General features: G+C 41.1%; 1 protein-coding gene across 1 annotated transcript in view; it reads left to right on the top strand.

The window, feature by feature from the left end:
• wu:fb13g09 (multidrug resistance-associated protein 5) overlaps positions 1-11,788 on the top strand; it is a gene marked incomplete in the record, with an annotated part of 27,191 nt that extends 15,403 nt beyond the window's left edge. The window contains 13 exon segments of the mRNA XM_034208148.1: positions 791-884; positions 1,790-1,943; positions 5,131-5,259; positions 5,459-5,645; positions 6,924-7,013; positions 7,433-7,625; positions 7,743-7,902; positions 8,752-8,776; positions 8,778-8,801; positions 8,803-8,832; positions 8,942-9,055; positions 9,422-9,583; positions 10,455-11,788. Coding sequence (XP_034064039.1) covers positions 791-884; positions 1,790-1,943; positions 5,131-5,259; positions 5,459-5,645; positions 6,924-7,013; positions 7,433-7,625; positions 7,743-7,902; positions 8,752-8,776; positions 8,778-8,801; positions 8,803-8,832; positions 8,942-9,055; positions 9,422-9,433 — 1,212 coding nt within the window.
• Between the last annotated feature and the right edge of the window lie 335 nt (positions 11,789-12,123).

The following is a 12,123-nucleotide window of genomic DNA, read 5'->3' as shown; positions in this document are numbered from 1 at the left end:
ACACAACACACACTCTGACAGACACACACACACGGTATACGACACGCTCATACCAACACGCACTCATACACACACACACTCTGGGACACAAACACACACTCATCACACACACAACACCACTCAGAGAGAGAGAGAGGAAGGATGTGTGCCTGCATTTCAGTGCCTCCTTCGGTGTGCGTCCGTCTATTTATCAAAGCTACCCATCCGACCACTCGTGTTTGCAGAGGTTAGGTCCCCACATTAATAATGTGCCCACTTGGAATTGGCTAATTTCTCCAAAAGACGGCTAATCTTTTTCTTACCACCAGCCTGTTTAAGAGATCTTTTTGAAGTGTTGCACTATATCCATAATAGAATTAATTTGTTCTCTGCTGCCACTTGTAATTTCTGTCTTCTTGGTGAAATGTATCTTGCTCATTAGGTCATGACCTTTGTGTCAGCCTCCCAGAAACTCGTTATGAAGATTTGACAGCTTGCCTTGTGCAATAAAAGAAGAAAAAAAACTACCCACCGCTGTGCACATGTTTAGCACACGGTGAAGTAGAGTTTTATCTCTGCAGGCAAACATATGAGTGCCACTGTATTTATCCATCGCGTGTGTTGGTGTTTTGGAGGCAGAGCACATTGACAGGCGATTTCCTTCCAAGCGACTTGTTTATCTGTGCCGTGATGCCTTTCCGTATGTCTCCTAAAGTTGTTTGTTTCCACGTGTCAGGTCTCATGTTGAAACATGGCTGTTGTTTGTGTTGACAGTGCACGTGAAGGCTTGCCTCCGTGCTCCACGAACAAGCTGTTCCGCCAGCTCCTCCTCAGCCCTATGCACTTCTTTGATACCACCCCCCTGGGTCGTATCCTGACCCGCTTCTCCAGAGACATGGATGAGGGTGAGTCCTGATTTGTCCCTGACTGTGAACCGTCCCCCCAGGAGAGCTCTCAGTCAGGGAAGTCATGCTGGTTGACAAGGTGTACTGCCAAAGAGTCAATGTAGTTTCTCATAGTAGTATTTTATGCACTCCGCTGGTAGCTTTGCTTTACTTGTTGATTTTGTGGGTTGATGTTATTTAGGGTGGTTGGATTATTTCTAAGTTTAATGTTTTTTACACTCTAAAAAAAAAACAGCAAAACCCATTTAGGGAGACAGAAAAGTTCTCTTTAAAAATAAGCATTTAGTTGCCATGGGTCTTGCAGGTTGAGCAGATACTGGATGATTGTTGTTTCTCTTACCACCTCCTCTCAAAAAAGTGTACTACTAATGACTGAAACTGACATCTGAACAGAGGCCAAAAGATCTGTTTATGCAAACGGATATCTGAAGTAGGACGTCATTTTATATTTATGTAGACTTTAACAAGAGCTTAAATTTGAAAACTTGTACGAATAACAACAACAACTGGCAGGATATTTGTACTTTTTAGTGAACAGCAGGGATCCTAAGGTTGCTGGGAGATATAAAGAGCTGGAGAGAACCCAGAGGACCTGCATTTTGTTGTAATGATAATAGGTTGCAGTTGTGAGTAATAGAGAAAGGTATTCTATGTTTAATTAATTGTTTTATTACATTCAGGGAAGCCAACATTTATTTTTGAACAAGGTGCCTTTTTAAAGAATGCCCTTCCTTTGTTTAAGTATTATTTGTTGTACTTGCCTTGTGCCATCATTTTGTTATTATTGTATGTTCGGTTTGAGCTACATGCTATGTGTTGATGGACCTGAGCCAAGTAATGACAGTAATGAGACCGATGGGTCAGACATCATACAGTGTGATATATAATATGTGTTTTCCCCAAAGTGGATGTGCGTCTCACCATGCAAGCTGAGATGCTGCTGCAGAACCTGACCCTGGTGCTGTTTTGCTTGGGAATGGTGAGCATTGTCTTCCCGTGGTTCCTGATCTCCATCCTGCCCATCGGAGCCTTCCTCTTCGTCATCAACCGTGTGTCCAGGTCAGACTCTCATCACTCCTGCTGTTATCTTTGCTATTGGCTATAAGCCTGGGATTCAAACACACCTTATACACCTTTGCACATTATACTTCATCTCCCTGCAGACTTAGCAGTGTTATGTCTTGATAAAGTACTATAGTTACTTTAAAAGTCCCCTATTATACTGTTTTCATTACTTTATTATAGGTCTCAGATATATACAAAACATGTCTCTGAAGTGTTTGGCCTCGAAACACCAAACGGATCATTGTAGCATTACCCATAATCCCCTCTGTTTCAGCCCTGTTTCAGAAGTGCTGATTCTCTGTCTGTTACTTTAGATGAAAATAAGGAGCCCCTCCCCACTGAGAGATATTTGGTTAAAAAAAACAACAATGGTGCTCTTGGAGGAGATTCAGGTGATAAGGTGGGGGGGGAGTTACCTTGGTTAATTATTAGCTAATGGTTACACAAGCCAAAATATCGTTATGACATAATAAAGTGGCCAAAATCTGATCAGCTCATTTTCAGACAGGTTTTTATATAAATGGATCAGGACAAAAAGAGAGAGAATCTTTTTTCCTGAAACTTTCAGAATCTCTTTACACAGAGGGGACACGTGTTGATGTAGAAGAGACAGAAAAAAGTGGATTTAGCATAATAGGTGACCTTTAAAGGTGGGGTAGGTAAGTTTCAGAAACCGGCTCGAGATACACTTTTTGTTATATTCCATGGAATGCTCTTAACATCCAGATAGCAATGAATATCTTAAGTGCTTTGACAAAAAATCCATAAAAAAATGTCATCTGTGGAAGCCGTAGTACTGTAAAAAGCACCACCAATCCGTTTAGCCGGCCCGGCTAAACGGATTGGATTGCCGCCCTGTCTGTCAGCCTTCCATCTCGTGCACGCACAAATGTATCTCGTGCCCTCATTGGGCGTGCCGTCATTGGGCGTGCATTGCAGCAGTACTTCAATGACTCGCCAGCAACAGGCGGCCACTTTCACCAGTCTGCTGACGTCATGTGCGCGTTCATGTGTGTTGGAGGAGGTGCTCTGTAAGGAAGTCTGAAGGAAGGGGCGGATTCTTTTCGGCTGTGTACTTTCAAATTTTAGTGCACTCGAGCTGGTTTCTGAAACTTACCTACCCCACCTTTAAGTGGTAACTTGTACTGTAACTGCGAGCTGCATACATTTGGCCACAAGGGGCAGAAAAACATCCAAATAAGACAACGGATACAAACTGACACATAAAGCTAATCGTTAAGTGCTGACAAACAATTGCTGGCAGACACATTTGCATTTGTTTAGTTTACATTTAGCTTAGTTTAGATCTCTACCATATCCTTAGACAAATATCAAGGTTTAAGCTGCTAGCTAAAGACAGTTTATTACATTATAAATGTACTTAAAAGGAGCTTCCTGTATGTGGTCTATTTAATGAGGTGTCTACTGCTGTGTACAACAACATTTATGGCATCACAACCCATAATGATTATGAATTACATGAAGAGGGGTTATTGGAGGGTACTGAAGGTAAATAACTGTGAAAGAACTGCAGTGATAATCGTTATCTGCGAGGGTTATCAGTCATTGATAACATTTTTCACAGCTTCTGTTCTGTGTTAAATGTTGCATGAGCGCCCCGGATAATCTGATGACTCCGCTTTAGTCATTATTTATGGTTTTACAGCAATTGTGCAATAAAGGTGAATCCACTGAGGGAAACAGCTCGCTGGTGTCTTGGGAAATAACCACAGTATCTTGTTATTTCATGTATCTGAGAGAACATAGACATGACTCTATGTTGTTGTTGTGCTGGTATAAGGACAAAATGTAATGGCATGTACGATCAAGTTGAATGTTTTGGGGGAGACCCGCTCACAGTCAGACCCATCTGCGATTCGCCCCTCGGTATCTTGTTCCCACATGAACTGTAATTCTTGACTTCTTTAATCAGATCTGACACCAGCTTGTCTCTTGAGGGATCCATTTAATTATAGTATATTTTAAGAGAAGCTTAATTTGTAGGCAATGCAAGTGGAATTAATGTGTAACTTTGATAGATTATTAACCAAACAAGATCTAAGTAGAGAAGATGATCCCCAGATGGCAACACTTTTACATTTAAAAAAAAGACTACCTTGCAAGTCACGACATCCCAGGATAATATGTTTAGATGTTGCATCAAACTGGATCTCCTATGGAAATTACCCACTTCTAAAGCAGCCCTTTTTTATTGAATTCTGAAATTAAACTGCCCAGGGCATAAACATGTTTGTCTGGATCACTGCCTCCAAGCGGTGAAGTGTCATGTTCCTTTCCCTCTTTCTTTTGGGCTTTTATGAGAAAACCAAATGATTCATGGGAGACCCGTAATTCACATGCACCATCCATTTTATCTTGGTGTCTCAAAGTAGAAAGAGAACCCACCTTTGTCAACAAACCTCTCTCGCTCACACTACCCTGTTGACGGTGAGGCAGGGGCTCATAACATAGCACATGCATCAGATGGTGGGAAACGACCTGGGCTTTCTTAGAAAAATGGGTGCTGTGGACCGTGTTCCTCTCTGTGTCATCATTACCTGCCCCACATACTGTAGCACTGCATCATTAGAGCATTTCTCCAGATGTCATTCTTCAGTCAGATTTCAGCATGCAGGTATAATGTCTGTGCTTTTTTTAGAATCTTACTAAATAACAAAAGTGGTTGGTGCCAACAATCTCAGTTTGATCAAAATGTGACATGTTGGATTTTGAAATCAGGCCAAGGTACTGAAGAATACCAAAGTTTAGTTTTTTATATTTCATACAGGATTCAACAGTCCTTATTGGGGCTAAAAGAACAGTATTTCTCATGAGTCTTTCCAACTAATTATTATTGTCATTTGAAGGATTTGCTAATCACATGCCTTGTCCTATCTGCACATAATACCCTAGCATTTTCATTCAAATGAGGCAAACCGTATTAGGATTTATTTTCACAACTGCTTAGGGTTACTAATCAAAACAAACAGCATTTCTTGAGTTAGTTAATACCTGCCCCTAAAGAAGAATGTATTTTGAAGACAATATAACTTTCAATCAATCATATGATGTTGACACTTTGCATTAGCACACGATTCATTCAATATTTGCAAAATATTGATAAATGGAAACAAATTCCTATAGCAGTTGCGTTAAATGTTAAATATCTTTCATTGTCCAGGGTTCTGATTCGCGAGCTGAAGCGGCTGGAGAACATCAGCCAATCACCATTCACCTCTCACATCACCAGCAGCCTTCAGGGACTCTCCACAATCCACGCCTTTGGAAGAGGGCACGACTTCCTCCAAAGGTGAGTAAAATAACGATGCCTGTCAGAGAAGGATATGATTCAACTTCAATTTTCTCTCATCTCGTTGTAGTTTTCAGTTTAAGCTTCGTTGGGTAACATTTGCAAACCTCAAACAAGAAAATGTCCTCTCAGAAAGGCATTGAAATTGGAGGGTTGAGTTGTTATTTTGGTTGATATGGGTTTATTTCTTTTTTCCCAGATATCAGGAACTACTGGACACCAACCAGGCCTCCAACTACCTCTTTAGCTGCGCCATGCGTTGGCTGGCTGTTCGCCTGGACCTCATCAGCATCACTCTCACCACTGGTGTAGCTCTTTTCATTGTCTTCATGCACAAACAGATACCTCCAGCCTACGCAGGCCTCGCCATATCATACGCAGTGCAGGTTTGTAAAGGAACTCATGCAGTAGCACAGAGTGAATGGAAACAATGGCAGCCCTAGTAGACTTAAAGGGCTTATACGAGGCTAGTTTCAAGCTCCAGGCAGGATTAGAAATGCAGCAAAGTAAATCCTCCCCAGTTTCTAAAAGCTACTATAAAAGCCTTGTTATAGTATTATAGCCTTTAGCTCAACAGCAGTATAGAATTGTTTACTATTTTCAAGTGGCTTTTGTTTTGCAGAAGTAGCATGAACTCGCTTTAAATAATCAACATGGGATGCATCAAAGTAACAGCCTATCTTAAAGGAATCTTTTTCTCATTGTTAAGCATTTACATTTTTTGTCATCATTATTTTCTTAAATACTCAGTAAATCAGTGTATGTGATTATCAGCAGAGCTATTTCAGAATATTATGTAGGAGCTGTATCAGCATATCTGTTTACCTGGTTGTAGATCATTTGACAGTTGTACTGCCTGATGTTGAAGGGCAGAAGTGTTTCATGGTAATTGGTGCGACAGTGTTAAAGGTCCCATGTCATGCTTTTCTGGTTATTACCCGTCCCCTTGTGTGTTATGTAGCTTTTTCTGCATGTAAACGGTCTGCAGAGTCACAAACCCTTAAAGTACACCCTGTAGCGAGTAAAACTCTAACACAGAAAATACCTGTCTGTGCTGCCCCAGAATGCCTCGTTGGAAATTTCTCTTTTTCCATCGTTTACTTCTTGGGTATAGTGACGTATTTCGGGTATAGTGACGTATTTCGGGTATAGTGACGTAACGGCCGCGGAGCCGTTACGTTTGGACCAATCCGCGGACTTCCTCTCTCACACACACACACACACACTCGGCGGGATGTTGCGAGGCTCGCTGCTGCGAGGAGCGGGACACTGTGAGCCGGCTCACTGGTGTGGGGTCGGCGAGACAGCGAGATACCGCGGAACTGAGCCTGGGCACACACACAAACTCCCAGCCAGGCTGCGGGGGGGGGTGTGTGTGTGTGTGTGTGTGTGTGTGTGTTTCGGGCTGGGTTTCGCTGTCTCGCAGATGGCCACTGGGCTCACAGGGAGGGGGGGGGCAGGAGCTCCAACAAGCCGTTTAGGACAGAGAGTGAATACACATACTATACAGAGATGCTGTATGAGAAACCAATGTGAGTTTGGAAAATTGCACAATATAAATGTATTTTAGTAGACCTCAACAATGGAATTATGATCAGTAGAAATGGCCATGACATGGGACCTTTAACCATTAACCTCCCACCTCTCTTTTCTCTCACCCCCAGCTGAACGGCCTGTTACAGTTCACCGTGCGGCTGCTCACAGAGACCGAAGCTCGCTTTACATCAGTGGAGAGGATCGATCATTATATAAATGTAAGAGCATCGATAAGTAAGGTGGAGTATTTAGTATATGTTCACAGAGACTGGTATACTGTCTTGAATCCCCGTCGGCTCAGAATAGCTCATAATAACAGACCATGTTAGCTGGCATGTCTTCATGTCTGTGTGTGTGTGTATTCTTGTCTGCACTTGATTGTGTATGTGTAATAAACACAGCAGGAGGCAGATAGAAACCCAGAATGAGATCTTAACACACTCCAGAGCATATGACAGGGCTTGTTTCCCACCACAGTCATCAAATGACAAAGATACGAATATCAAGTCTCCTTTTTTTTCTTTTCTTCGTTTCAAGTGCAGACGAAAGCTCCTTCAGATCAAATCAGTTAGGGAGCTTGCACCTCAACAGAGATTTAGAGATTAATACCAGATACCATCTCTGTTCCTTATCTCAGACTCTCGAGAGTGAAGCCCCCCGACAAAGTCCCTCAGCAGATGCTCCTGCCCCCTCCTGGCCTCAGCAGGGGAACATCACCTTCCAGGATGTGGAGATGCGTTATCGTGAGGATCTGCCGCTGGTGCTTAAAAATCTGTCCTTCACCCTCGGGCCGGAAGAGACCATCGGCATTGTGGGCCGTACGGGATCAGGTATAAGTGACCCTTTCTGTCCCCCAGCCAGCAGAATTTGCAGCTCGTCGTTACATGTATTTTTTCATCGTGAACACACATTCCTTCTCACTGTAGCTTTTCTCTGTGCGTTTGCAGGAAAGTCGTCTCTGGGCGTAGCTCTCTTCAGACTCGTGGAGCTGACTGGAGGCTCGATTATCATTGACGGAATCAATATTGCACAGATTGGTCTGGATGATCTGCGAAGCAAGCTAGCCATCATTCCTCAAGAGCCGGTACTCTTCATCGGGACAGTCAGGTAATCCAAAGACAGTTACTTATATTAACAAGCTGTTTTACTGATGCACGAATCCTGCTTTGAAAAATATAAAAAGCAGAGCCGAGGGAATAATTAGATGAAATAAAGATGTCATCTCCTAGAGTGTTTTTTTCACAGCCAGCACAGGAGATATACACGTATCAACGCAGCAAAAGATAGCAACTCAACATATTGATAGCAACATATATACGTGTTGCATCATATAGATATTGACAGTAATTAAAAACGTAATGTATGTATTCATGTTTTCCCAGCTTTTGTTTTGATTGAGAGACCGTATTTCCATTGAGATTCAAAACATCTTTTAAAAAGCAGTCCTGGCAAAGATATCAGCAACAGTTTCACCTCAAAGATCAAACCACAGCAAAGAAATGTTTTTTGGACGTCAATAAGCAGAATATATTGCTCCATCAGTGCCTGTGATCCTGTTTGAATACATTACCCATATTCTACTATTTGCCTGAAAATAGCTTTTCTAGAGATGTTTGTTTTGTACTGGATACCATTTAACTGAGTATGAGTCTAGCAGGGATTTGGGACTATAATGATATGGACGATGTATCTATTAGCGTGAATGTAAAGCCACACCACAGGGAAATCACTGCAGAAACAAAAATGGTGCTAGGCATGGGAAATGAAAGAAGAGATACGCTAAATTTGACAGCATGACAAACAAAACATCAACACTGCTTGTATAACCTCCGCGTTAAGTGATCTGAGGGGAAGGAGTGCAGCATCGTCAGTTTATTGCATCGCAGCTCTTAATGGGAATTTGTCATAATGTTTAATCCAGTTAATGACCATCACAACGATATCTTCTTTCCATAGGACCAATTTAGACCCATGGGATCAGTTACTCCGATTCGCAGATATGGGAAAGCTCTAGAGAAGACGCATATTAAAGAGATGGTAAGTGACAAGATGGCTGAAACATTGTCACATTACAACAAATGATGCATTACTTTAATAAAATAAGCCCCTAACATTTGCTTTTACACCACCTTTCGGCCTTCCTCAGATCAGCCAACTGCCTCACACGCTCCACTCAGAGGTGACGGAGAATGGAGAGAACTTCTCAGTGGGGGAACGACAGCTACTCTGTGTGGCCAGAGCCCTGCTGCGCAACAGCAAGGTGCTGATTATATAATGCTGCTTTAATACCACTATCTCACATTAACGTGGGACATTGTTTGACATGGATGATTATGGCAGCTCCAGTAAGATGTTACCCTCAGTTTATACCAAGACAAAACAACTTCCCTGTATGGTGTGCATGTGTCAGTGCATGGGTTAACACTGTCACCTAGTGGTCGACACCAGAAACTGCACCTCATACACTGGTAAAGCATGGAAAGGCATACAGAATATAACTTGTTGTACTATGAATACAGCAAACATAGGCACCAACACCACGTCTCTAGTTGATAATGTAACTTCCTCTTTTTTGTTTATTAATTAACATTTGCTTGTTTTTCTGTTTTCTGTTTGTTGCTTTTAGGTCCTTATCTAGACGAGGCACAGCAGCCATCGACACTGAGACGGACCGCCTCATCCAGCAGGACCATTCGCTGTGCGTTTGGCAGCTGCACCACCCTCATCATCGCCCATCGTCTGAACACTGTGATGAGCTGCAGCAGGGTCATGGTCCTGGAGAACGGCCCAGGTGTGTATAAATATGACTGATTGGACGATTGCACCGTAGGGCCCCTCGATTGAAACTCATTCCCAGGTTGAAACACACTTGATTTACTGTGTGATTGCCCCCCTGCGAGGTAATGGATTGGACCAGGCAGTGCACATTTTATTCAGACGGGTTTGTATGAAAGCTGACATTTGATGCAAACATGAGATGCACGCAAATGATTACAGCTTCAGTGACACCCTTTAACTCTGTTAATAGGCTGAGTGAGCCTCTCTCAGGCTTCATCAGTGTGAAGAGTTTAAAGTGATGGATGCATCCCCATAGACAAGGCTCAGGCTGTAATGAACCCCTAATTTGTGACCATGAAGCTCTAGGATCTCTATGTGCCAGTAAAAAGGCCGTTTTTACACAGACTTTAATGAAGTTGACTTATTTTATTTATCTTGAGATAGCCCTAAATGGTCTTATTTCTGTAATCGATTGCATTAAGCAGCATTTATTTAGCTTTAATGGCTGCAGCTCAATTTGCTATGGCGTTAACCATGTAGCCGTGACAACTTAGTTTTTAATTCAAGCTCTAAATGTATTGTTCATCAACTTATCCTTGTCCGTCTGTATTGTGAGATGTAGAAGAATAAACATTTGATTGTAAAGTATACCTTTTTTTTTAAATAATTTGGTTTCAGACACAAAGCACACCAAGCATAACAAAGCTGTCTGCGGTCAATATTTTCCAGACATTTGAATAATTTTCATACGCTGCCTTAGAGAAAAAAATATGCCGTGATTTTTGTTCTCTGTTAAAACTTCATGGAATGAGCTAGCTGAACTTCTGATTTGACTTTTGATATGCTGGCACTGATGGCGTTTTATCCTTTTTCATCCTCATAGATTTTGGAGTTTGACAGCCCCACTTCTTTGTTGGCAGACGAAAACTCAAGATTCAGAGCCATGATAGAAGCATCAGAAAACCAAAGCAGATAAAAGACACTGGAGCTGAACTGTGACGTGAGAGGTGACGTTACAAAATATGCAGTGGAAAACCTAAAATGCACAAAAAACATCACTCAGTCCTGCAGCAGTGGAAGAGTGAGGTGTCGATAAAAACAGCGTCTCTAACAACGGCTTCTTTGTGTAGCAATGTCTGTTTATTTCCAAACCAAAGACCCAGGGACCACATTTGAAGGACGAAGCAGAACCGCTTCCTGCTCTTTGTGGAGGCCAAATAATCATCTGCAAGTGAAACAGAGCAACGTCTCCGACAATAGCACTTTATAATTCATGTGGACACTGGTGCTTCCTTTTCCTTATGGAGGTCAGCTGATCAGTAAGACTTCAAATTAGTTTTAGTCTTTTTATTTCTGTAGCTAAGACCTCACGGTGCAAGAATGTACTGGTAAGGATGTATTAGTGAGTAATGACTTTTCAATACAGTATATCCAGACAAAAATCCTCTATTCATTAACCATTCCTATATGTCACTTTTTATGTTTATTTTTCAGTTTGATGTATTATGTTATAATGGAATTTCAGTAAATTATGGCAGATTTGATTTGTGCCTACGCTGTAAACATGTTCAGGTCATATAATGGAGTTATATGTAAGCATGCCTCTTACACACTGCATGCAAGTACTGTGTGATGGAGGTTTCCTCTAAATCCAAATGCTGCTTCGTATCGGTCATATTGCAATCTGGGGGGGGGTGATAAGTATGTGTTTGGGTCATTCGGGATGCAATATTATCAATGATAACAATTTATTTTAGCAGATATTTATTTTATTTTCAAACTTCTTTAAAGAAATTTGAATTCCGTAACATTGTTGAAATATCAACAGTCCTTTATGCAAACCCTTCCTCCCTCAGTAAAGATATAAGATATATAATTATATTTATTTAAAGAGACATTATTCAAAATGCTGGTATTAGAAAATCTGCACATTTTAAACTGATGGTCAGGTTTTTAAGAGGATAATACAGTATATAATGTGCAACAAAGGCTGAAACTGATCAACAAATGATGTGTCTTTTAAATGTTTTCAAAAGCTGTAGATTGAAATTCTGCCTTATAATCAAGTATGGTGCTATACAATCATTGATAAGTGCAAATTAGTTTATTTTTGCATCGATTACGTTTCACGATTGCCTTTTGTAAATTTGAGATTTTAATCTTGTTTTGTTATTAAGGTTCTTGTTTTTTAAAAAAAATATTTTTATATATGATGGCCAATTGTCTAAGCGTTTTTACATTTCAAAAGGTCTGATCACATCAGACTGTAGGCAGGATCATGTGAGTTACTTCTGCATTTGATGGAAATAAGTAGTATAAAGCCTTTGGGCACTTCTACAACATTCATTCCTTAACATGGTAGATAGTTGAAAAAAAGATACTTGTTTATTGATTTCTTAGCTAAACTGGAGGACTGAACAACACAACAATTACAGTTTGTGTGAGAGAGAGAGAGAAATTAACAACTGTGTTCACAAACATCTGGACTCAGTCAGTACTTATTTACAATATGAACCTATTTAGGACACTTTACTGATGAGTTAGTACTGT

Source organism: Gymnodraco acuticeps, unplaced genomic scaffold (assembly GCF_902827175.1).
Source record: "Gymnodraco acuticeps unplaced genomic scaffold, fGymAcu1.1, whole genome shotgun sequence".
Classification (NCBI taxonomy): Eukaryota; Metazoa; Chordata; class Actinopteri; order Perciformes; family Bathydraconidae; genus Gymnodraco; species Gymnodraco acuticeps.
The sequence above is the reverse complement of the archived record's forward strand: the minus strand, read 5'-3'. Positions and strand labels throughout refer to the sequence as shown.